This window comes from Athene cunicularia (genome assembly GCF_003259725.1).
Source record: "Athene cunicularia isolate RWA chromosome 7 unlocalized genomic scaffold, athCun1 chr7_part1, whole genome shotgun sequence".
Classification (NCBI taxonomy): Eukaryota; Metazoa; Chordata; class Aves; order Strigiformes; family Strigidae; genus Athene; species Athene cunicularia.
In genome coordinates this window covers 29,028,614-29,053,156 of record NW_020799107.1, presented here as the reverse complement: position 1 = coordinate 29,053,156, position 24,543 = coordinate 29,028,614, and the positions used below count along the sequence as shown (strand labels likewise).

Below are 24,543 nucleotides of genomic sequence, written 5' to 3'. Positions count from 1 at the left end.
GTACTGGCTGAATTATTTTCATTTTCTGGATTAAGCAATTAACCATGTCTTGTTTATTACTTGTATTTGTTTCTTTTACCTTAGAAAAAGATATACATTTTTACTGTGGAAATATGCATTGAATAAAGTGTTAATATTATTTCAAAAGCTTGATGGGTCCAGCATTCTCTAATCCTTGTTTTGTTTTGGTGTTAATTCTGGGTCATACGTTGACTTCCCATAAATTCCCAACTTAATAAAAGTATAAATGTAATTACTGGTCAGTACATTTTGGATTATTCAAACTGGATCAACTATTTTTTCTTCAGTTTTGAACTCACTGACAAGTTTTGAATTTCTGACCATAAAGTACTTTGTTCCAAGTCACCCTTGATTCCCAGTAATGGTTAAAAACATTGCATTGCTCCCAGTATGAGAAAAACCTCAACTTTATTGCTTTCTGCAGCAGAAATCATGAAGTGGCTACTGTTAAAAATCAAAAATGCCATTAGTTTGGGGACTCATAAGGAAATGTATTTCAGACCGTAATTTAGAAGCAAAGAGAACAGCAGTAATAGTGATAATAAAACTTTGTTCTCTCCTTAGTATTTTCCCATAAGTCGTTTATCATAGAAGTATGAGAGAAAGATAAATGACTAAGCTTTTAAAATGGTCTTTCGTGGAAATACATTTAATTCATGTTAGCAGTCCCTGAGACTCTGTAGATCAGTATACATCAATGAAATCATGAAGCAAAAATTTCTATTGTGCGTTATTTTTCTAGTGCCGTTAGCTGTATTTTCTTACTGTCATTCAAGATAGTGAATATTGTTGATATTAGTTTGATTCCACTGTTAAGCTGTGCAAGCACATATGTGGCCATTGTAATTTAACAAAAAGTAAAGAAAAGGCTACAACTCTGAGACCATTATAGCTGAAATGCAAGTCTAGTCACAGGCATTGACAATCCAGGAAAATGATGAATGCAGGAGTATGGACAAAAAGGATTAAGACCATTATTACAGGAAATGCTAGTAGCTGTGATTCTGCTTTTTATAGTTCTCTGTAGCTTTTGGCTTGTTAGTATCTCGGATATTTGTTTCTTAGTAACCCAGACTGGGAGTGATAGGGCCAGTGAAGATGTTTCAGGCAACACGTACCTAAATTATGTTGCAGTGAAGTGCTCAAAGGTCTGCTGGCTGACAGGAGAAAGTCAGATGTAGCCTTCTGTGGCATACATCTGAGTACGTAAGAATTTCCATATCATAAATCTTCCATAAATCATCACTGTATTTGTCCATGCCCTTTTTGCCATCCCTCTACTCCTCCAAATTTTTTTTTTCCCCTTATCTTTCTTTTATTGCACTTTGTCATGGTGTCAAGCTCAGCTCACAAAATGGGTGAACATGAAATCCTTTTCAACAAAGTGAGCAGGGACAGGAAAGGAGACAAGCCTGAGAAGTGACAGTGAAGGAAGAAAGGACTGTTGGTCTAGTCTGTTACTTGCAATAAAAGAAGGAGGGGCCTAGGACTTGAAAATAAAGGGTATTTATATAGCACACTTGAGGTAAAAAGTTTTTGTGTCAGAAAGAGTGTCTGCAGGCTGAGAAAAGTAACACCAGTCTCATTTATTTTGGCTTTCCAGTGTGTTCTCACACCATAATATAAAGCTGTAACTTACATTTATGATGTATGTACTGTGCTGTATGTATTTGCAGAAGTGTGTATAATTTTGCAGCTACATAACTAGATGATTCTATTGGATAGAATGGAATTAATGGAAATTTTCCTTATCTATTCAACTGTTACAAAACATGTCTCCTGTATGAGTCTGAGGAACGTAATAATATTTCTTAAAGTGAATAGAAACATTTCAACTTGGAAGACAATTTCAAAGGAAGAATTTGGCTTGGCATAAGTATTAAAAGTTTGCTTAGTTTCTCCAGATTGCTAATAAAAGGAAATATGAATCCAGTGTTGGTGAAAACTCATGCTGAATTATTCTGTAGACTGTTCTGAGCCTGAGGAAATTATGTATTCATTGCTGAACATTCATTTTATATCTACCAAAATGTTCTTTTTTCTCTCCATCCCTCTTACTTCATCCAGATTTATATTTTTGAAAATAACATCTACTATCAGCCTGATGTAAAGAGTAGCTCATTGCGCCTGACATCTTCAGGAAAAGAAGGAATTATTTTTAATGGAATTGCAGACTGGTTATATGAAGGTAAGACGGACAAATATATCTGTATATTAAAACAGATGAGAGGTTCTTGTACAGACCCAACAGCACAAATCTATTCATTTCAGAAAATGCTATCTAAGGTTGTTTTTGCTTCTTTGCCTTCTCATTTTCTTGCAAGATTGCCTTTGTAAGTATTCATACTTTGTATTGGCTGCTGGTTTGCATATAACAATATTTTCTGAGAAAGGAATTTATTTTCAACCAGAATTTATCAAATGTATTATGAATACCAGGTAGTATGTAAGAAATGCTATAGTAGTGAAGTCTTGATGTGGGCTTTTACTACTACCTTCAGTGGGGCTGGCATTTCAAATAGAGTTATTCAAATAAAACTAAACACCCTGTATGTTCTGCTTATCTAGAATAACTCCATTCATACCTTTGGAGCTATTCTGGGTTTGCAACACAAGCGAGGAAGGAAAGGATTGTTGCTTGGGTGAACGACAGTGGCAATCTGTTTACAGTTAAAGCATTCTAATAGAAGGCAGCACTGAAGAATTGTAGGGTAGAAGCAGAATTGGCTCAGAATTGGCTACGTTTTGGGTTTTTTTTACTGCTGGATACATAGGAAAAGGTGATCAAAGATGATACTGCCTGGTGCCTTGCTTATTTTTACCAGTGTCTCCCCTTCAGCGTCAGTGATGGCTGGTGTGCTGTGTGTTAGCATGACTCAACAAAACTCCAGCTCCTCAAGCCAGGCAGTAGCATGGTGCTTGACTTTAAGAACATGCTTGAATTCAGTTTTGAGAGTTCTAACAAGATGTAAAAGTGTCATACTGTTACCTGAACAGTGGCTGCTACTTTTACTTAAGTAAACCTAGTCTAGACCCCTGGAAAACTTGCTATTTCTGGCAAGCAGTGCCAAAATGGAGCAGAGGACAGCTCAGTCTGTGATATCCTCTGGCTTCTGAAACTGTCTTATGCATAGTACCACAGAATGTTTCTCTCTGCACCCAAAAGGCTTTTTACATAGTAATAAATGGGAGTAGATTATCCATCTTGGTACAAAGATTTAAAATTAATATACATTTCAGTTATTCTTTCTATAGAACACATGAATTTTATAGATAATTAGTTCAATGTTAATTACTAAGTAACCTGAAGTATAAAACTTCTCATATGTAGTTTTGCAGCCAGAGTGTTTTTTAGGAATGGTGTTACACTATGTTACACTATACAGCAAGGAACTTCAGTATGGCCCTTAGAAATGGTCTATCTGTACCTCTTGGCATTTCAGTAGTTACAGGCAGATAGCTCACATCAGGATTTTTTTTAAATCTCTGCTCAAGTAAACTCTGAAATTATAATGGTAGTTTGCATCCCTTAGCCATGTAAATGCCTCTGGCTGATCATTACCCACTTCCAAAATTTCTATTAATGTTTTAATGTGGTGGCATATTTCAAAACTTAAGGACAAGGAACATCTTTGGAATGGAATATAGTTTTATATGCACTTCATATTCTTCAAATCTAACATGACTGCATGCAAATTGAAGAATTTAAGCATATATAGCTCATTGAAGTTGATGGAGCGTATCAAGTTTTTGCTAAAACAAAGTGAAATTAGTAGAAGTCACAGTCATGGATGCAACAGGGCAATAGTGGCTCCATTTCTGCATGCATTTTGAGGACATCTGTTCAGAAGAGGGCAGCCTGAGTTTCTCTTCTCTTTGGGGTGCAGTTGGGTGTAGCATGGAGCTGCAGTGAACAACATATAATGAGGGATCATTATTAAACAGCTCTGCTCCACAGAACAAAATGTAATACGAGACTCTTCAAAAAACATTCCTTCCTAGTCTCCAAAGGCTCATAAGGATATCATAGGATAATTCAGGCTGGAAGGGACCACAAAAGGTTACCTAATGCAACTGTTTAGCTCTGGTATTTGCCAGGCATTTCATTTGAGCTGTCTGGAAGGGATGGAGTAGACCCACTCTAAGAATTATGCAGATAGAAAACATATTTTAAAGACATATTTTAATGGAAGAAAATGGGGGTGGGGGGTGTTTATATGATTTCGACCTCTGCATACATGAGATCTACATTTAAGAACTAAAAAGAATCAAAATGAATCTCTTTCTTGAAACAAGCCAATATATTTTTAAAATTTATTTTATATTTCAACTTGCCTAAGTCTCAGAAACAGTATCTGAAAGAGGTTGATGTGGATTTTTTTTAACTTAATTTATTTTAAAGATCAACAAACTGTTGATAAAACAAATGACTGTTCCTTAAAGCTTGAAATATTTCATGATGAACAGAAAAAAAAATAAATGGGGTAACTTGGAAAGAACAGGAGCAGCTAACACAATAATGGCAATGATGCTTGTCTGAGGTTATGCTCCTGCTTCTCTTTGTGTGCCCATCATTCATACAGGCACATTTTATTAATTAATATTGGAGGACAGAAAGGCTTTAAAGCTTCACCTCTTCATATGCGCTATGGATGATTTTTGCCTGTGAACACATGGATACATCAGTCTCATACCTGGCTGATTTTTCAAAAGGGCCATGAGCTTCTTCTCCTTTTTTGAAAAGGAAGACAGGTGTATTCATCCAAATATTTTATACATCCACATCAGTTACTGCCCCAGTTTGTTCTTATTCCCTGTCTCTACAGCTATACACATACCTTTGTCAAGGGAAGGAAAAGCAAAAGGTGTCTCATCTAGGACTAGAAGTTTCTGAAATGGTGTGGGAGGTGATAATGTATTTCAAAGCCTCCCTCCAGATTATGTCCTAAACCTTTCCTTAAGTGATTTTACCCCTTCTTTTCCAAGTTTTTTTTAATTCCTGGCCCAAATAGCTGTTGCATTTCCTGACTTACAGAGAACTATTTGGGTTCCCAGGGATGCAGGCAGGCAGTGTGCTCTTCTCCACAATATACATAATTAAAGTCAAGAGTAAAAGGAAATTCTGCCTGTACACATTGGAGGACCACGTCCATGTCAGTCAGCATGAGTGAATATACTGCTTCTTTCCCATTAACAGTTGCTTAACCTAAAGCAATCCTCTACTTTTAGTAGTGTTTTTAATAGCATCAGAAGCTGAGCAGTCTGAATATTCTCCAGATGAAGTTAACAGATTTGCAGTTGAGTTGTGAACTGTTCATCCTTTTGACCTCATTTGTTTTCTTTTATCATTTGCATGAGTTTGTTATTAGCATTCTACCTTACAAAGCATTTGGGAATAGCTTTTCTTTGTGCGAATAACCTTGTCTGAATGCAAACAGTAATGTTTTAAAACAAACACAGTCGTGATTTTTGTTTCTGATATTCACCATTCATTCTCTGCTGTTCTCCTGTGTAAAAGGTTTCAGTTATCCAGCCAGGGAGAGAAGCATGACCCAGAATATATGACTTTGAATATAGGTCCCAGCTTCATTGCTCCTAACCGTAGATAATTCGACACATTAAGCCACTTCAGAACTTTCAGAATCTGATTAACATCTTGGAGAGTCTTCATTGATAATTTAAGTAGTTTTGTAGGTAGGCTCTTAAATTAAGTATGCAGTCAGGTCTTTGTTCCCATTAGTATACTCAATTAGTGTTCCAGCCAAATTCTTCAGATTTAAGTACAGAATGCTCACCAAACAACTCAACATATCAAATACATAATGAAAAAAATCTGTCTTTTTACAAGTGGAATCAGAAGGTTTGTTCAGGGTGAATTTGGAATTGGTTAGGAGCTGCTTTACTGGGAGTCCAGGAGTTTCGAGTGCTGCTTCTATGGTTGTTTCTGGTTTGTTTCTTTCAAATATGAAGTACAATGAAAATACATGTAAGAAAACATTGCATGACATTTTTGAGAATTACTTTCATTTGGAAATAATAAAATTTGGATAAAAATAAGAAGTTTTGTTTGGATTATCAAAAAGTTACATTGCAGAAAAACAAACTTGCTAAGAATTAAATTTGACCATTAGAATGAGACAAGGAAGTCAAACTATTGCACTCCAAAATGACTACATAAATATCACTGTGTGAAGATATGTGTGTTACCGGGTACCACAGCTCAGAGAAATCGAGTATACTAAAGTTTTATATTAAAAGGAAAAAAAAAAAGCAAAAAAGCTTGACAATCCTAAAACCCCTGTCTATTAAAATTGTCCAAATAATTTAAAAATTAATTAAACCCATCTAATGGAATGCAATAGAACTAAACATATGGCAGTTACAATCATCTTTCACATTTAGGTGATTGATTGACATCATTGAAAGGATTAATTTGGTAAAAGTTTGGTCTTTTGATCTGCCTTGATATCCAAACATTCAACCCAGAATAATGTGAAATTACAACAGATGCATTTCAAGTAGGAAGAAAAAGAACAAATCAGTGCCAAATGAATGAATGAGTTGCAAACTATGCGATAGTTATTTTTATGGACCCTAAGGAAATCTGGTTTTGCAGAGGAACTTCTTCATTCTCACATTGCCCACTGGTGGTCTCCAGACGGTGAAAGACTAGCGTTCCTGACCATAAATGACTCTCTGGTACCAAACATGGTTATTCCCCGATTTACTGGAGGTCTATATCCAAAAGGAAAGCAGTATCCGTATCCTAAGGTAAGATGAGTGTGAGTGCAGCCCTCATGTCCTCTTCATTGTTCAATGATAGTATTTAACCATATGGAAGGAGTGTTTCTAGACAGTAAGAGAGGCTGATTTTGTTCATGTTGCTTTTCAGGAAATATTAATTACTTTTGTTTTCAGTAGATTGTAACGCCTTTTGTTGGAAAGAAACTTTTGGGTGAGGGAGCAGCAGACAAACTAATTTGCAGTAATTTTGTCACTGGTATATGCTTGGTAAAATCAATCCACCACTTCTGAGAGACAAGTAATAGTTTGAAGGACTGCACAGAAAAGAAGATACTGTCACAACTGCACTGGAGTCACACATGCTGTGTGCAGAGTGCAGGGCATGATCCATGGCAGTTATATATATCTCAGTAAATTATGCTGTTATTAATAAATGTGACAGACTGGCCTTGCGTAAGATAAGCCATAGTAAAATCTTTCCCTGGCCATCAAAATGAGAGGAAAAAAAAATACAGAAAAGAGCTCTCACTGAGTTTCAGAAGATTTAGAGAAGGGTAGAGAAAGAACAGTATAGACAGGGATAATGTCTGAAATTGCTCCTCATTTTCTGGGGATTTCCTGATTAGATGCCTCCCTAGCCGTTGTTTTTGTGCTGAGCTCCAGCACTGCTATTAATCTTCCAATTTATCAGTTTATCCATCCCTTCTGTGCAAGTGTCTGAGTTTCTTTCTGACAGGATATGTGGGTCCTTGTATGTGGTACTCCCTTGACATTTCACAGAAAATTCATTGAGGGCTTTAGAAAATATTACTGTTACCCTATTCCTGCTACTGTTTTTTGATGATTCTTTGATGGGTGGACAGTTAGACTGTACCAGGTACTGTGAAACAATAATATGCACGGTATAAATATAATGTATGTGTGCTATGAAATAATACTCATAATAATGAAGTAACAGTATTTTCAGAGATAGTTTGCATACTTACTTTGACAAAAGTCCTTAAGTGACAGAGCAAATAAAAAAGTAAGGAATATTTTTAAAAGTCAGCTTTGTAAACAAGTAATGAGTAATTCCATTTCATTAGCAATTCAGCATAAAAGTGATACACAATACTACTTCAGTAATCTCATTAATGAAAAAACATTAGCTTTATTTAATGTCTCCATTTAATGCCAATTTAGTTACCCGTTAAACATCATTAATTGGTAATGAAGCTTGTGGTATAGCACAGAGCTGAAAAAAAAAAAAGGTTTGGTCTTTATTATAGAATGAAACCATTGGATAAAATTATATCTATGATTAAAAAATAAAAGGAAACCCACATGTGTTTGTGAATACTGGAGCGTGCACATCTGTGTATGTCACACGCACAGAGTGTGTTCTTCAAAAAAACACATGAAAAGGAACTTTAAATTTTATTAAATACATTGAGAATAAAGTAGGATTTCAACGTCAAGAGTTCTTACGCTATTGAGCAAATGTTTTGGGTATTATACAAAATTTATACTGTTTAAATTGTCATGAGGAGAGTAGTAGAAGAGTTGAGGCTGTTCACTGTTGAGGGAGAGATGTGGATGTGAGCATTTTCTACTCAGGTTGAAAACCCACCTTCAGCTGGGAAGTGCTCGGTGTTGGCCCTGCTGACCACAGCACCTCCCCAGCCATGGGGACAGACCTCGTATTGAGCTAGAAGCTGCTGCTGTAGAGGTGAAGCTCAGACGTATCCACACAGCAGAGTAGGGCACACCGTGGATGGTTGTAGCAGACAGTACATTGGGCCAGCCAGCCCTGAGCGGAGCCCAGCTCCAGGTGGCAGCCTGCGCTGGGCAGTGCCATGGCACTGACCCTTGTGCCACGTCCGGAGCAGGGCTGGGGGGGCAGAGCTGGGGTGATGTTCTACTCCAGCACTTCGTGTTCAGGGGCTAGCACAGATCTCGTCATGCCCCTTGTGAAGACATGCTTTGAGGTGTCTCTACAACTCATACTAATGTTGGATAGTAATTACTCATGGCAGCCCTCCCAGTGTGATACTTGGATACCACTGTGCAGTTCATGTAGGGTTCAAAGGATGTAAGGTGACTGCCGTTGTGTCCTAAGGACTTCATCTCTCAGTGGTTTTCTTCCACACTTTTTGCATTTGTATAAGCTGTGTTCATGCAAAGGATGCCTTTCAAAGACCACATTTCTTTTGAGGCAAATGTAAAAGTTTTTAGGGGGGAAAAAGAAAATAATTCAGGAACCTAATTAAATCCATTTTCAAAACTTTTATTTAGCACTAGTAAAAATGCATAAATACAACTTTCTTGTCCCCATACCACTCAGAAATGAGTGGATAGAGCATTCAGACCATATTTTGAGATAAGTCCAATTTCTAAAGGGAATTTGTGGGTATATTTCAGCCAAGCTATTTTACATTTCTAAATGCCACTGTGAAGAGCCAGATATAGAGCTTTGTAGTTTATTATGGCCAGATTCATAGTGGTTTTACCTGGTCCTGCCAATATTGAACAAGAGTCAGCCCCATTGAAAGACACACTTTTCATCCCCCATATCCCAAGGATACTATATAGTGTTGTGTGACTCCTCTGACTTACGTGAACAAGAAGCCTGAGTATGATATGGCAAGAACAGGGATGTGGGACTAGTAGCCAGCCCTGCAAAGCCTTGTCTTCTATCTCCACTCCTTTCTCTTAATCTCAGGAGCCTCCCTTAATAACAAGCCATGTCACTAGGAGAGGATGAATCCTGGCTTCCTGTAGGGCCTCAGGATTTATCAGACCTTTCCCAGTGGATTGATATCTAACTGCCATTGTATTCCCCTTTAGCAACAAGAAGCATTTTGTTTCTCGTAGAGTTGGCCTGCCAAAGCAGCTGGGTCCTGAACAGGGCCAAAAATAGAAGTTTCCATCTCAGCAAGCCAGGGGAAGACTGGGGGGAAAACTGTAAAGGAAGAGGAGGAAAAAGAGGAATGTTATCCCAGATGTAGGACAGCTTTTTGGAAGAAGGAACAATAGTGCCTAGAAAAGACTTTGTTGGAGGCTGGGTTTAACTGCTGGTTTAGGAACTGGCTGTGTTTTTACAGCTTCACTGAACTGGGCCAAACCACTACAAGCATCGGTCCCTTGCTCTGCACAGGAAGGTCTGCCATCAGTAAAGGGCAGTAAGAGATTTACTCAATAATTTTTTTTAACTATGTAATTCATATCGCTGTGAAATTTTATTTTTTTAATTTAAGATTTTAAAATTCTAACTATTTCTCATTATTATAAAGATAATTATGTTGGTGAGTTGTCACTATTTCGTTGTCACTGATTCAGTGCCTCTAAAGCTCCTATTTTCTTTTTTTCAAAGGCAGGTCAGACAAACCCAACAATAAAGCTGTTTGTAGTTAATCTGTATGGACCAGCACATACACTGGAACTAATGCCGCCTGACAGCTTTAAATCAAGGTATATAATTTCATTGTTTTCAAACGCATGTTTAATTTAACCTGACTGTCTCTTAGGCTAACAGTTGCCTTTTTACATCGGCACAACACTTATCTTTGACTAGAATGCACTTGATCTTCACCCCCATGGCTGAACACAATGATGATAAAATAAAATATAACTGTATTGAATTGACGCTCCTCTTAAAAAATTCGGGGATCTGGTATTTGCTCATGTGTGATGTCCTGAGAAGCTCCAATTTACTTGAAATATATGAAAGTAAGAATAGTAAGCTATGGTCAAAGGGGTTGAACAGAGCCCTGTTTCTGAGATTGTTACTGCATTCACTTTCAGCCTTTCCTTGCTGTGTGCCCACTTGGGGCTTTCAGTTTCTGAAATGAGATTGCAGAATATAGAAGTGTATTACAAATGCACAGAACACATAATCAGCGTGTTCCCTCATTTAGAGAGAAATATTCTGAACTTTTCAAATCCAGTAGGTTATGGAAAGTTTCATTCCTCATCATGGCTGACATACAGTGAGGTGACAGAAGGTGAGATGTGATGCCACCAGATTACATAATCTAAGAAGGTCTGTGCTGTGTTTTTCAGGAGAAACTGCTTCAGAACCACTGAGCTAATTTAACAGTCCCTTTGACTTCGGGGCTGAGAACATGAGGTCTGGCTGCAACCTGCTAAAGTTACTACCTTAAGCTGAGCTCTCGATTATCTGTCCTCACTTTGAGATGCCTTGAAACTTTTGTTTAAGGGCAAGAAAATTTTCATCCCTTCCCATATGCATATTCCAATTTGGAGAACTGAAGTTGTACTGATTGAATTCCCATTGTAGTTTCAATGCACGTGCTAATGATCTTCTGACTCTGAATTATTATATAATATAGGTAATGATAAAAATAAAAGAGTTACCCCAGTCAAGATCTGGCTGTAGTCTAAGGGCCAGGGAAGTGCAATTTACTCTCTTCACTCAGGGCATTATCAGATGGGGAAAAACATGGAAAAGATTGGCAACCATAAAGCTACCTCCAGCTAAAAAAAACCCCTCTGAATATAGCTGCTATTTTTGCAGTTCCTACAAAACTCAAAAGATCTTTTGGTAATTGTTCCCAAAACAATCCGGATGTTAACAGTGGGCACTGATTCACAACCATTGCAACCAATTTTAAACTGGCATAGCTCTCTTCAACACAGATTGAGGTACTCTAATTTTGTGCAGGAATAATTTAATAGTGAATTATGCCTTGCAATTATTTGTCAGCCGGAATGCTTACCAATTGTATTAGTGAAAGAAATGGTTTTGTGCTTTTTGAAGTATTTTCTATCTGTTGATGGACCACTACTGAAAAACATAATAAAATCTCCTGCTGCTTCCTAACTCTTCATTAATTTAAGTGATAGTATAAAATCTGAAGGAGATTCCTTGTCATCGGGATTAGCACCTTAACTCTGTTAAACAGCATTAAAATGGTCCTTTAAAATGTCAGAAGGCACAAATAAGGGAAATGATAAAGCAATGTGTAAATCCCAAGAAAAAAAAAATCTTGAAAATATTGTTCAAATGTTATGTTTTCACTCTCGATTTTTCAGATTCATTCCTTATAGATTTTTCAGATTTATTCTTCCACCCCAGCAGATTGAAAATGAAAGTAGAATAAAATGAGTGAATACTGGTATCTCAGAACCTTTTTTGCATCTTGAAACTGAAGGCTAGCCATAGCTCATTTTGTGGAATCTCTGTTGTGAGCCTTAAGGGGCATCTTTGCCAGATTTTTGAGTCCTTAATAAAGATGTTGTTGCTGTTTAATTGAGATAATATTCATGCCTAAAATTCTGTTTTGCTGCTGTATCAGAAGACAGAGTAAAACTCTTTAAACCTGCAAAAAAGTTAGTTTCTTAATTTTAGCTATTAAGGTATAATGTCCGTGCTATAAAAGTAGCCAAGTGTACTGTAAATCTTGCATTCTGACTCTAGATTTGAGTAGCAGTCAGTTATCACACTGGTCATCAATCTATATATAGTCAAACATCAATATATATACAGGTTTGAAGAATGAGATTTGAACAGGCCTCTCTAGAGTGGAAGTCTAGAGTTGGTAATGGTTCGGAGGTTTTTTTAATAAAAGTAGTAGCTACTTTTAGTGGTCAAGATTTTTCAGTACCTTCCTAATCAATTCATTATAGAGTCATTAGTAAATAGGTAATGGGAGGCTCTCAGAGTTAAATGGAATGGGACACCTTTGTATAGTTTTATGGAGCTTTCAGGGCAAAAACATTTTGGAAATATGTATTGTACAAGTCATAACCAACTGCTGTTACGGGAGAGATTCACTCCTACACAGAGATACCACACAACTGTGTAGGGAATGAAGTTTCTGTTATTTATAACTGTAAAAAGTAACATTCAGATTCTCAACTCTCCCCAAATTGTGTGCAGTGCAGGACCTCTGAAGACAGAAAACTCTTTCTCTGATTTTTTAGGGTATCTGGGAACTTCATGTAAGATTGAGTAAATTCAATGTTCCACTTTCGTTTACTGCTTGCAGTGATTCTATAATGATGCTTGGTAATATTTCCCATGTTTTGTTCAGATTATTCTGATATAAAGATAGCAATAACATTTGTAAATTTACTCCTTAAAGTTTTATTCTATGGAAAAATTTATCATCTACTGTGCACTGTTAATGCCACAAAAAGACTGACAGTCTTCCTTTAAACATGTGGGTTTATTCTATGCAGTTAGTTTCCCCCACAGTGTTTCTATTCCATGTGTACAATTACATTATGTTTCCTTCAGTGGCAAACATGATTTTGTACTGCAGGGGTTTTTTCTCATTAGTCCTAGAAAGCCACTATACATGTAGGATGAAGTATGTGTGCATTCATACACTTCTAGCTCATGAAATTCCAGTTGGAAAGCTAAGACTTGTCTCCTGCTGCAAATCTTGAAAAAGCAATGTAGTGTGCAAAGGGTCAGTTCAAACCACTGTAACTTAGGACACCTGAAGAATCTTTGTAACTGCTGAGATTTAGATATATGAATGTGATATTAAGAAATTATGTAGGCTGATTTTTCAAAACCCATGCTTGAATTTAGATCTGTCAGGCAGAAATTACTTTTTTTCCAAAGTGGGAATTGCTAAGACAGAGAAGAAGTGAAGTAATGCATGAAAGAAGTTGCACTTGACTTACTAGAGCAGAGCGCTGTTTCCATACACGATGAAAAGACTTTTTTCTGCAAGAACTCAGTATTGGCTCTTGAAAGTCTCAGCATGGGGGTCATCCAGTGCTTGCTTTCCCTGTTCTCAGCATAGTGCGCAAGCTGCATTGGCTCTATGCTGTTCCCAGCATTGCTAACCAGGTAGTTTTAAAATGCACTATAAGAAATTAAGTCAGGCCTTTTTCTTACTTTTTCCAATAGTATTTAAATGCCTAAAAAAAATGTCAGATATGCACATTCTTGTTTCATATATACCTGCTTTTAAGGACACTGAAATATATAGTCAGACCTTTGTGACTTTGTATGACAAATTTAAATAATATTTATTTATTTTAATTCATTTTCTGTAATGGAACTGAAAACACTTAAGAAATTGAGTTTGCATAAATTCAGATAATGCTCTTACAAGCCTCACCAGTGTTTCTATTATCCACACATTTCCAAATCAACAAAATCATTTGGATATTTATGTACCTCTAGTTTGAAATCACTTTTTGAATCTCAAAAGGTTAGTTTTATACTTCTGGCAGCCAGTTTATCTGAGCCTTGCTTTGGAATAGAAAACTTACTTGATTCTAACTGGAATTTGGAAAGGTGGTGGGGTGTGCAATTTGGTATTAAGAAAACTTGAGTTTACTTTCAGTTTTTCATAGATACACTGTGTCTGGTCACTTCTTTCACAGTTCTGCCCCTCCCCTCTTCTGTAACCTAACAATACCTATTTCACAAGGCTAATGTAAAGGATTCATTCACTATCATACCTTATAGCAAATGACAGTAAATCCATTCAGCTAAGCCTACAGGGTAAAAATATATTTACAGACTTTATTTTATTTAAGCTTGAAATGCTGGGGTTTCAACCCCAAGCCCCAAATTAAGGTTGACATATGGGTAATTCCCACAGCCCTTCCCAAAGGGGGGTGAGTTTACCTTTAGGCTCCCCTCCAGGGTGCGGCCAGCCTTGCAGACAGAGCCATTGGGTAAACGAGCCCCAGGTGTCCTGCATTAAGTAACCCAAGGTCAGGTGTCCCACTGAGGGATAAAAGCTGGGACCACTTGCAGGAGGGGTAGTGTCTGTCTGTGAGGTGAATGCCCTGTGCCGAGTTTCCTGTTGGGGAAGGACCTCCTGCCTCCCTGGAACTGGGCTCCCGTCAGGTCTGGATTTTGTAAATGTGGGCTGTGTAGAGATTCAGTGTGAGGCTTCCTTGGTCTTATATATTTGTTGACTTGGTTGTCTTCCATCTCTCCTATGGGAGACTGCATTTCACCATTTATTCCACCCATTATTGGTCGTGCAAGGTCATTGTTGGGGTCAGTGGGATTGATGTTGATTATGTATAATCTGACTGACTTGTCTGTGCCCCCAGTGCTCACCCATGTACTGACCCTTTTATATCAAATACAATTTGGTTATCATCTTCATGCTGGCTGTGTCCTTTATGCTAGGTCTGATAAGTGGCAAAACAAAGCTTTCCCACACAATGCCAAGGTATTTACAATTGTTCCTTTCCCTGGTCAGTGGTAAGAAATGCAAGTTCTGCATGTGGGCCAGGACAAGCCCCTGGGTTGCAGTGCTGGGACCCGGCTGCTTGCCCAGCTGCCCTGATGAGGGATTTGTGCTTGGGGCTGAATAAGAGACAACAGCATACACTTGTTCTCACCAAGGCTGGACTGTTTGAGGAGACAGGTGGCCAGGAGACCAAGGGAGGTTGTTCTATCCATGACCCATCAAGGTAGAGCATCACCCATGCCAATTTGGGGATTTAAGGGAGACAATGAGAGTCTGTCAGTCAGCTACCAAGATAGTCATGGCCAGGGTCCATGGCTGCAAGGAACTGGGGAGCAGAGCTTGTTAGCCTGACTAGGATGGTGGCCACCAGCACCTGTGGGAAGGGGAGCTAGAAAAGCTCCTTCTAGCCAAATACCCATGGCTTAATCTAGGAAGAAAACTGGGGCACATCTACCAATGTATGTATGCATAGATAAAGTCATGTACGTTATACCAAAACACTAACAAACTAGTTATTTTAGCTACCTTGCAGGTTGTGTCTCAGTTTATGTTGTTTTCCATGTGTATTTCTGAGAATGACATTTTTCTATTAGTATCTGTAAATTCTTATACACTTTTCAACAATATAAATAATTTAAGAATATAGTAAATATTCTAGAGCATTTTGCATGGGGCAAGTTTCTGTTGTTTACCTTCTGGGATAACTGGCTAGCAAACTAGTAGAGCGTAACAGGTTGACTTTCTTTAGCTGGACCCCGTTGTATTTATTATCCAATCTATAAGTACCATCAACAAAAGTAAAGTTCCTTTTTTTAAATGTTCAGTGTCTTCGTTATTCTTATAAACAGATTTCTTTCATAATCAGCTCATTGGCTCAAAGTTACAGCAGATTTCTTCATTATAGTGAATGGTATGAAGTTGCAAAGTTTAGTTGTCTTTCTTGAACAGTTTCTTAAAGTTTAGTACTGTGGGTTATTTTCCTCTGATGTTGTCTATTTCAAATCTAACTATCTAATGTTCAAATTTAATTATGATTGTAACTATGCTTCCAATGTAATGCAGTGCAAATCCCTTTCCTTTGCTCAGCTTATTGTCTCTGTTGACTCTGCTAAGCACTTACAATCACAGCCAGGAAGATACACATATATATATTTCTCGTCACAAGCATCCCAATTCCAAGTGAAACAAGACGTGCTGGACATTCTTGAGTGATGATAAATGTGTTAGCAAACTGTTAAACCACTTCCATAGAACTGTGTATCAATAGAGATAATCAAAATAAAGGAAAATAATCTATAAGAAAGAAGCATTAAAAAAGTTGGGTCTTCAAGCTTGGCAAAGGAAACTCCTTTGATACTTAACAAGGTTTTTTTTTTTATCAGCTGTGAAAAATTAGTTCAGATTTCATCGAGTTATAAGTCTTTGTAGAAAAAGTTAATTGCCATATGCTCAGGAAAAACATTTGCTTTCTTAACACCCACAGTTGGAAATTTCTTTCTCAGTGAATACCCTCTATCCCTCTCAGGCCCTAAGACCTGACCTTTCTTGATGTGCAGCGCCTCCTCAGCATATGTGAGATGTTCCAGCTCCTACTGTTGAGCTGACTATATACATGTCATGTTCCTGGTTCACAGGTCTAAGGGAAAGCTCTACCTTCTTAATACTGATTACCTTATATAATTGCCTTAGACCAGTTTGAAGCCAAACACAGATTTCAATACCAAATGTGGAATCAGAAGTAGCTCTCAGATCTAGGAGCTTGAAGCTCTTGTTTCTATGCATTGTCAGGTTCAATCCAATTTAGAATAAACTGAGTCACATACAAGCTCCTTCAATAGTGACTGATCATGGGATAGTGTGGAAGGAGACTGCCTTTTCTGTGTTGTCAGTGTTCTCTGTCTGTTTTTATACAGATTAAAGAAGGAAGCTAACTCTTTGGAATTCAGAAAGGAAAAAGTCCTAGGGTAGATGAGAGGGAAGAGACTAAAAATTCTGAGATGAAAACTTGATTAGACCAACAGATGGGAACTAGCTAAAAAAACCTCGGGTCTATGAGGCAGGGATTGAATGAGGTTTTCTTGGCAATCAGGGATTTCAGTTGAAAGCCTAAGAGCTGGTGAGACAGTGGGGATAGAGGAGATGTGTATCAACAATTGGGTTTTATGGTTCCCATGATCATCTTATAGTGGCCATACTGTGAGAAAAGGGATTGATAAGGAGAAAGATGGAACTGGCTACACAAATTGTAGGACAAAGAAAGGAGTGGGGTGAGTAGACAAAGCTTGAGTAAAACAAGAGAGAAGTCTGCTCTTACTAGGCTAATTGAATGCCAGAAGTGGGTTCTGTCTCTGCTGCAGAGCCCCTGTGTGATACAGTGAGTTTAAACTAACATTATGTAGGTGATAAATGATTGTGTTTGTTATTCTTTGGGCATTCAGTAAATTAATCGACAGTCTGGTTTAAGAAATGTTCCTGAACAAGGATGAAAGTATGCTCTGAACATGCAAAGTGCTGTAGAGCACCTAATTAAATGGGTATCAAATTGCGGATCTAAAATGAGTGTAAATTTTTATTTAATGTCTTGCTTCAGTCTCTTGTCCAGAAAGTAATCATAGTCTTTCCTCTTTTAAGTGATATTGTGAGAAAACTTAATGTACAGATGCAGAGTCTAATAATCCCGGTACATTTGTGTATTTGAGTCTTGAGGGAAAGATAGAATGATTATTTTCATTACTAGAACAATAGATTAGTTGAAAAAAAAAAGCCCGATAAGTTTGGAGACACAAACTGATAGCAGCTTCCTTGGAACTAAACCAGTTTTTGCCCTGCAGGCTTTTCCATTGTTTGTCAGCTGCATCAGCCAATCTAATAAAACATATGGTTTTCTTCTACAAACTTCGACTCCGTTATATCTGTTGACCTGCAACAACACTACTACTCTGTATGTGTGTATGTGCACTGTATATGTGAAATAGATTTAACTGCAAAACTGAATTACAAAGGAACATTACCTGGAAACAGTATTTAATTTCAGAAGGGTATGTGTTTTTACATATATATACACACATACTATACTACTGATAAACATGTCATAATGTAGTGAAATTTGAACATATTTTTATGCGTAGTTGATGGAAGGGGGAAAAAGAATTTGTAAATGATCTTTTACTTTCACTTCAGTGATCAAAGAACTTAATGTCAGGGATGGAAGGTGATATGGTTTGATTTGGGCTATTAATTACTATATCAACTGGATTCTGAATAATTAAATCTCCTGTTTCCATACCTCACTGAAGACTTTTTCAGATGGACAGCTTAGGCTCTATTTTGTAGAATTTGGTTCTGGGATAATTTGTATTTTTTGTCAGTGGATGCTGTCTTACCTTGGTGTCTAAGTACTGGTAGAGGGAGTCAGTCCTTATATACATGTTTTGAACATTTGCTTTGGCTCTGTTTGGGCTTCTGTATGCAGAGTTGCACTGGTTTTGGATGGCCTTATGAAGGCAGAACTACAGAGGGAGAAATTTTCAACTCTTGTTTCTTGAGTTCTGCTATGAGGAACCAGTTACCTGAGATTTGGTGTTACCCTCTGTGGTTTGTTTGTTAGATCATTGCTTTGTTGGCTGTGTCACTTGGTCTCGTGTTAGATTTTGTGTTATTTTTGGCATACATTTTTTTCTACTCAGTATGTTAAAAAGATTTTTACAACAAGAAAGTAATATTAGAATATATCTGAAGTCACCATTTCCAGTCGTCATTCTGCTACCCGCATGTGAAAATACCTGTCTTACTATAGTCAAGCATTAAAGTCAGAAGAAAGTTGGGCATATTGAGTTGTTCAGCTATATTCTTCAAATACAGTACCAGACTGAGGCTGCAATGAATTGCTGTCTCTTGCATCTCCTGTACACAACTTTGCTGTTGGTGCTGCTTAGCATCTTTGATCTACTAAGTCTTTTGAATATATAATTAAACGTGTGTTGTCAAAGAGTAATGAGATCTTCATCAGTATGAGATTAAAAGCCTAATTATATGCAAGCTAAGACCCTTGTTTTAAGGGGGAGCAGAGTTTCCAGACAAGTTCACTCCACTGTTGCACATAACTCAGCTGGACTATGAAAGCTGCCAGCTGCCATGGGTAGAGAAGTGAAGCAAATAGCCTGGCTGGGCTGACAAGTGGCAGCAGGTCTTCCTCTGTCACATACCCAGTCTGACAGCCTAGCAGGATTTTGTGAGCAGGAAGGCAGATACTCCATACCATGAGTCTGTGCCTAGGAAGCCTCCTTTGCTCAGCCAGGGTGTTGAGGGACAGACAATATGACCGATATTATGAGCTATTTGTTAAAGTGGAAGCTGACATGCTCTAATACCAAGTGTGACTCCCCTTTTATGCAGAAGTCCTAGTATAAAATACTTGTTATAAAATAACAAGTAACATTTTAAAGCGGTCTTGCCTGTACTCTAACATTACAAACTTATAGACTTTGTTTAACAATAGGGCTGGATTCTTTTGCAAAAATGTGTCTTCTGAAGGTATTAGGTATAGAAAAACTGTGAATTCTTTTGGAATTTAGTGCTTGTTTTTAAGATGGCTAGCAAGTACATGTTCATACGTATTCACAGACATATGTTTCACAAGTATATTTTTCACAGTTGGTAAAGTTTCTATATTACAAATGGCTGAGTAGGAGGTGCTAATGGAGTACAAATTTTCCAGGGGAAGAGTGTGCTAGGACTGAGCCTTGACACTCATAGGAACACAGATGCTGGTCACTTGGGATTATTTTCTCCATCCCTCAGTACAAATCCAGCATTTGATTAACTGTGGCGCTATATATTTTTTAAAAAGTCTAATCTGAAATAGGAATGATCTGAACATTATGTTTTCAAATGTTTATTTAGGGAATATTACATCACCATGGTGAAATGGGTAAGCAACACCAAAGCTGTGGTGAGATGGTTAAACAGACCTCAGAATATCTCCATACTTACAGTTTGTGAAACCACAACTGGGGCTTGCAGCAGGGTAAGTTGGAATTTTTCCTAAGCTCTCTTTTCAAGGTTTCTTCCTGTATTTTGTGTTCATATTCAGAAAAAGATTTTTGGAAATCAGTTTGCAGATGCAGTAGTTGCAAGCTGAATATAATTAGTCAACAGGGAGGAAATGGATGTGAGAAAATTCCAAATCTGGTGAAATGATTTCATGTAATTAGCAACTTTGAGTGACATTTTCAGAATTACTAAGCTTTGTTCATTCATTAACTTCAGTGGAAACTGCAGTTGCTGAACATTGTGTACTTTGGATATAGCTAGCACAGTGACAAGCTTGTCTTCCGTCAGATATTTTCAGCTGCCTGGTTTCTTCTCTCTACCCCTACAGAGTTTCATTTCAGATCTTTCTATCTCTCACAGCTTACATATGTTGAAGGAAAAGGTGTAAAATTCTGATAATTCTGGCAAATTTGATAGTAGAATTAAATAACTTTAGAAATAAAAAATTGAAACACAACAGGAATATTTCACTTTGAATGCAAGCCAAGCTGAAATACATTTTTCCATTTGAATCCAACCACATCCCATCCCTTGACCCAGACTTTGGTTTGACACTCCTGCGTTACATCTCTCCATTTTCAGTCAATCTTGCTTCTTGAATGCAGTTAGCCACTTTCCCATTCTGAGTCACAATGTCTTCCCAGAACCAGCTAAAAGTATAAATATTTTCTATGCATGCTAATATCAGTACCAACAGATGCTCCAAACTAGAGGGTATAATTTAGCAGTGTAAATGGTTATGAGTGATTAATGTAGGTCTAAGTTTGGCCTCTGAATTAATAGGCTCCAATCAGTGTCTTGCTACTGAAGTCAGTTGTGTTAAAGTGAGCTTGTCTGCTTCTTTTGCTACATACTGCAGGTTACTTTTCCTGACTCAGAAATGACTAATAAATCCTCAGACTATGGATTAAGATTGTGAACATGGAGATTTGTTGATTGGGTTACTTTTTTACCTGTTTCCTGCAAGCCTTGTGCCCCTTTCTTAAGAAAGTTGGTTGTGAACCACTGTGAGCAGTTGCTTCTGAAAGTAAACCCTTATGTGCTCCAAGGTCAATTGGACTTGTCTGAAGTAGGTATCCAGGGAGCTGTAATCCAGGACATAATATAAGAGAGAGAGATTGAGAAATCCCACTCCAGAATAATTAAAGTGCAGTGAAGGACCATTTTAGGTGGATGAAGAAAGATAGCGATGCAGTGTCACCGTAGTGAGTGCAGCTCAGAGGCTCATGCTTGTGACCCTGGATGGTTCCTACGCGGCATCCGTGGGATAAGGTGATGCTCTTGAGTTCAGTAATGGATGAGGAAAGGATTTATTGTGAGAATTTAACATTGTATCACACATTTGATTTCAACTGTAAACTTTTTTGTGGTTGTTGTTTAGCATTTTGCATATATTCTCAATTCCAAAAATTGCTGTATAAAATCATCTGCTGTAGTAGCTACAGATTTTTCATTTTTCAGGCCATATATGTACAGATGCTTCTGTAGCTAATAAATTTTCATTACTTCAGTGTGACTGTGACAGTTTACAACAGTTGACGTATATTCTATTTTTTTTTTCCAACAACGTGTGCATGGCACTTGGGGTGTTTTTAGATGGCATGATGTAAAATATGAGTGTGACCAATAAAAACCAATAATTTGCATTTTTTTTTCTCTTCACTAATGTCACACTACAACCCACTAAAGCAAGGGATTGTGATTTGAAAAGGTCGCACAATTTGAGCTTATTGCTGGCTGTTTGCCCAGTGTTGATGAAGGACCTAAAATATCCAGTTGCCAGATGATGCCTAGAGGTAAAAAACAAATATAGCTGCCTGTGTAAAGCTTCTTGATAGCTAATCAGAAAGGACTGGAAAAGGCATTCTTAGGTTCCCTGTGGTGTTCTACCAAAAACTCTGAATAAAGCAGCTGACTTTGTAATTAAATTATCATTTGTTTCAGTGTAAGTGCCAGTGAAGAGTTGTGAAGATTGTAACATAGTAGGAAAAACCCCATGAAATAGCTAAAGACCTTTTGCTGAATTTGGGAAATATTTCTGATCTATAGCTATTCCATAAAAGCAATTTTTTCTTTCATAGAAATATGAAATGCAGTCAGACCTGTGGCTTCCTAAACAGGTACAGTATAAATGCTATTTCTGAGTGTATAGTGTGTAATTGCTTCACTGTCACTTTTATTTAATTATATGTTATTTTATAAGCTATTAAAATACATTACTTTTAAAATTGAATACTTTTTAGGATCCTAAATTAATTTAACATCTAAGGATTATAGCAGTGTCGGTTGAAACATTTAAATGGCAGCTTGTTTCTCTGGTAGTGGGAATCCTGTCATTTAGCATCACACAGAGGACATTTTGCTATCTAGCTGGCCATCAGTGATGAAAAGAGACACCCTTCCTTCCAGTGAGCAGTTCAGCCCTTCAAACTGTCTGGGTTTCAGAGGCAATATTCTCTTCAGTTTCCAATCTCTCTGCATTCAGTTAAGTAAGCACTTAGATGACCAGCTGATTAACTAACTCTTGAATGGTTAAAGATAGATCAGACAAATTGCATTCCAAGCATGTCCTATATACTCTGCTGATTTTTTTTTTTCTGATTAAAAAATAACCTTACCAAATTAAACCCAAAGGAGTTCAAAGATTAGAGGTCATATGGGCTGTAATTGGAATGCGTAAGAATTGTATTTCTAAATTCATATCCAGAACAATACATTGAACTAATATGTCAGAAAATGATTCAATTTTGATAACTTCAGAAGAGCTGTCCAATAAATGGATGAAACATGTTCTATTTAAAATACATTTCAGGCTTCATTTTGCAGTGTGCCAATGAGAAATTATTTTTTTAAAGGCTATGTTTTTATAGCAAGCTGTTTTCCTTTAATGTTTCAGTGTAAAGTTAGATGTGAGGAGATGGTATCACACCAGGCTACAGTTTATGGTAATACCATGATTCAGAATATCACTTCGATGTACTTATTTTTGCATAAAACTTGATTGAAATGAGTGAGTGTTAAGCATGTGCTTTAGTAATGTTTTGCTGAGTCCAGGCCATGGAAACATTTGTTCTTCTAATCACTAGCAGGACTGTGTCATTAATTGTATGTTTGTAAAGGAATGTATGGTAGAAAGTCCTGCTGCATTAGGGATGAGACTACCAGAACTTTCATTGGGAAGGAGAGTTTTGTAAGGGCTGTAACCCATTCTTTAGGACAAGATTGCACAATGGTAACTACTGGCATGAACTACGTTTAGCTTTAGCAACCACGGTTTTGTTAATCTTAGCAGAATGTATTTAAAATCTAAGGATTTTCCTCTGATTGTTTTAGGAACACAGCAATTACTAAAACAACGGATATGAAAAACCTAAGCTGATGTTTAGTTAACTAGTTTAATGGAAAGTGTGACAAACTAACACAATCTTACATTTGTAGAATGAAGAACCAGTTTTCTCCAAAGACGGCAATAAGTTCTTCATGACTGTCCCGGTAAAGCAGGGAGGCCGGGGTGAATTTCACCATATAGCCATGTTTATTGTTCAGGTAAGGTTTTGGTTCAGGCTATTTTTAATATCCTAGTGGTCATCTAGGACTTTTAGTGAGAATGCATGACCCAAGAAAAGGCTTGCACTTCAGTAGAGTCTGAACTCTTGTGTCATGGTCATTTATCCTGTCCAAGACAGGTTGTTGCTCAGTGCAAAGGCATATTTATAACTTCTTCCAGAATAAGTAGAGCTCTTTCTTTTCTTAAACCTCTGCTGTGGTGACATGTAAAATCTGTAAATGAAAGATACTTCCAGAGTACCCTCCCTGGAAAATTTCATGTTTTCTTTGTACGTCTGTAGACAAGCAGAGATGTTTATTTGTTAAATCTTTCTGTCAATAAGAAGGTTTTATAGCCACAGAAGTTCGAGACACCTGCAGAAATGCGCATTTTACCCTCTTTATATACATTATGTATGCATAAGTATAATTTAAAATGTCAGTTCAGAATATTCAGAGTCTGGTCTTACACACAACACTAAAGGGAGGCAATACCAAAAACTTTAAATTTTGTGAAAATTAGGACTCTTATTATTCTTTGCAACATTTTCCAGTGTCTTCCATTTCCTAGGGTCATTACTTTTTCCAGAGAAGAATCTGAAAGAAGATAAATTTGCACTATGACTTTGAAGGTCACCAGTATGAAGTTGTGATGAACTAATACAGGAAATTATGCCCTGGAACAGAACACTCCAAGGCATCTATTTAAATCATTAGAGCATTAATCCAGGTACTGTAGCAGAGCCATATGACATAGGAGGGATTATCAAGGTACCCAAAACATCAAAATAGCAGACTTGGCACCAGGCAACTCTATTATCTCTCTTTATGACAGTGTTCTGGTATGAACATTATTAAGTCTGAAATGTCTTCACAGTGTACTGTAGACGAACAAGAGCAAAAGAACTTTAATGAAAATTTAACCTGAAGAAGCAAGAACAAGATACTTATTCTCTAGAGTAAATCTTCTCAGATCCTTTCTTAATATAAAAAAGGGATCAAAGAC

The 24,543-nt window shown here is 37.3% G+C and overlaps 1 protein-coding gene across 2 annotated transcripts in view; it reads left to right on the top strand.

Annotated features, from left to right (window-relative positions):
- The window catches only part of DPP10 (dipeptidyl peptidase like 10), a 236,361-nt gene that overhangs the window by 178,602 nt on the left and 33,216 nt on the right, over positions 1-24,543 (top strand). For both annotated transcript variants that reach the window (XM_026852613.1, XM_026852614.1), the window contains 6 exons: positions 2,089-2,209; positions 6,638-6,792; positions 10,118-10,215; positions 19,842-19,965; positions 22,073-22,111; positions 23,430-23,537. In XM_026852613.1, coding sequence (XP_026708414.1) covers positions 2,089-2,209; positions 6,638-6,792; positions 10,118-10,215; positions 19,842-19,965; positions 22,073-22,111; positions 23,430-23,537 — 645 coding nt within the window. The remainder of the gene's footprint in view (positions 1-2,088; positions 2,210-6,637; positions 6,793-10,117; positions 10,216-19,841; positions 19,966-22,072; positions 22,112-23,429; positions 23,538-24,543) is intronic.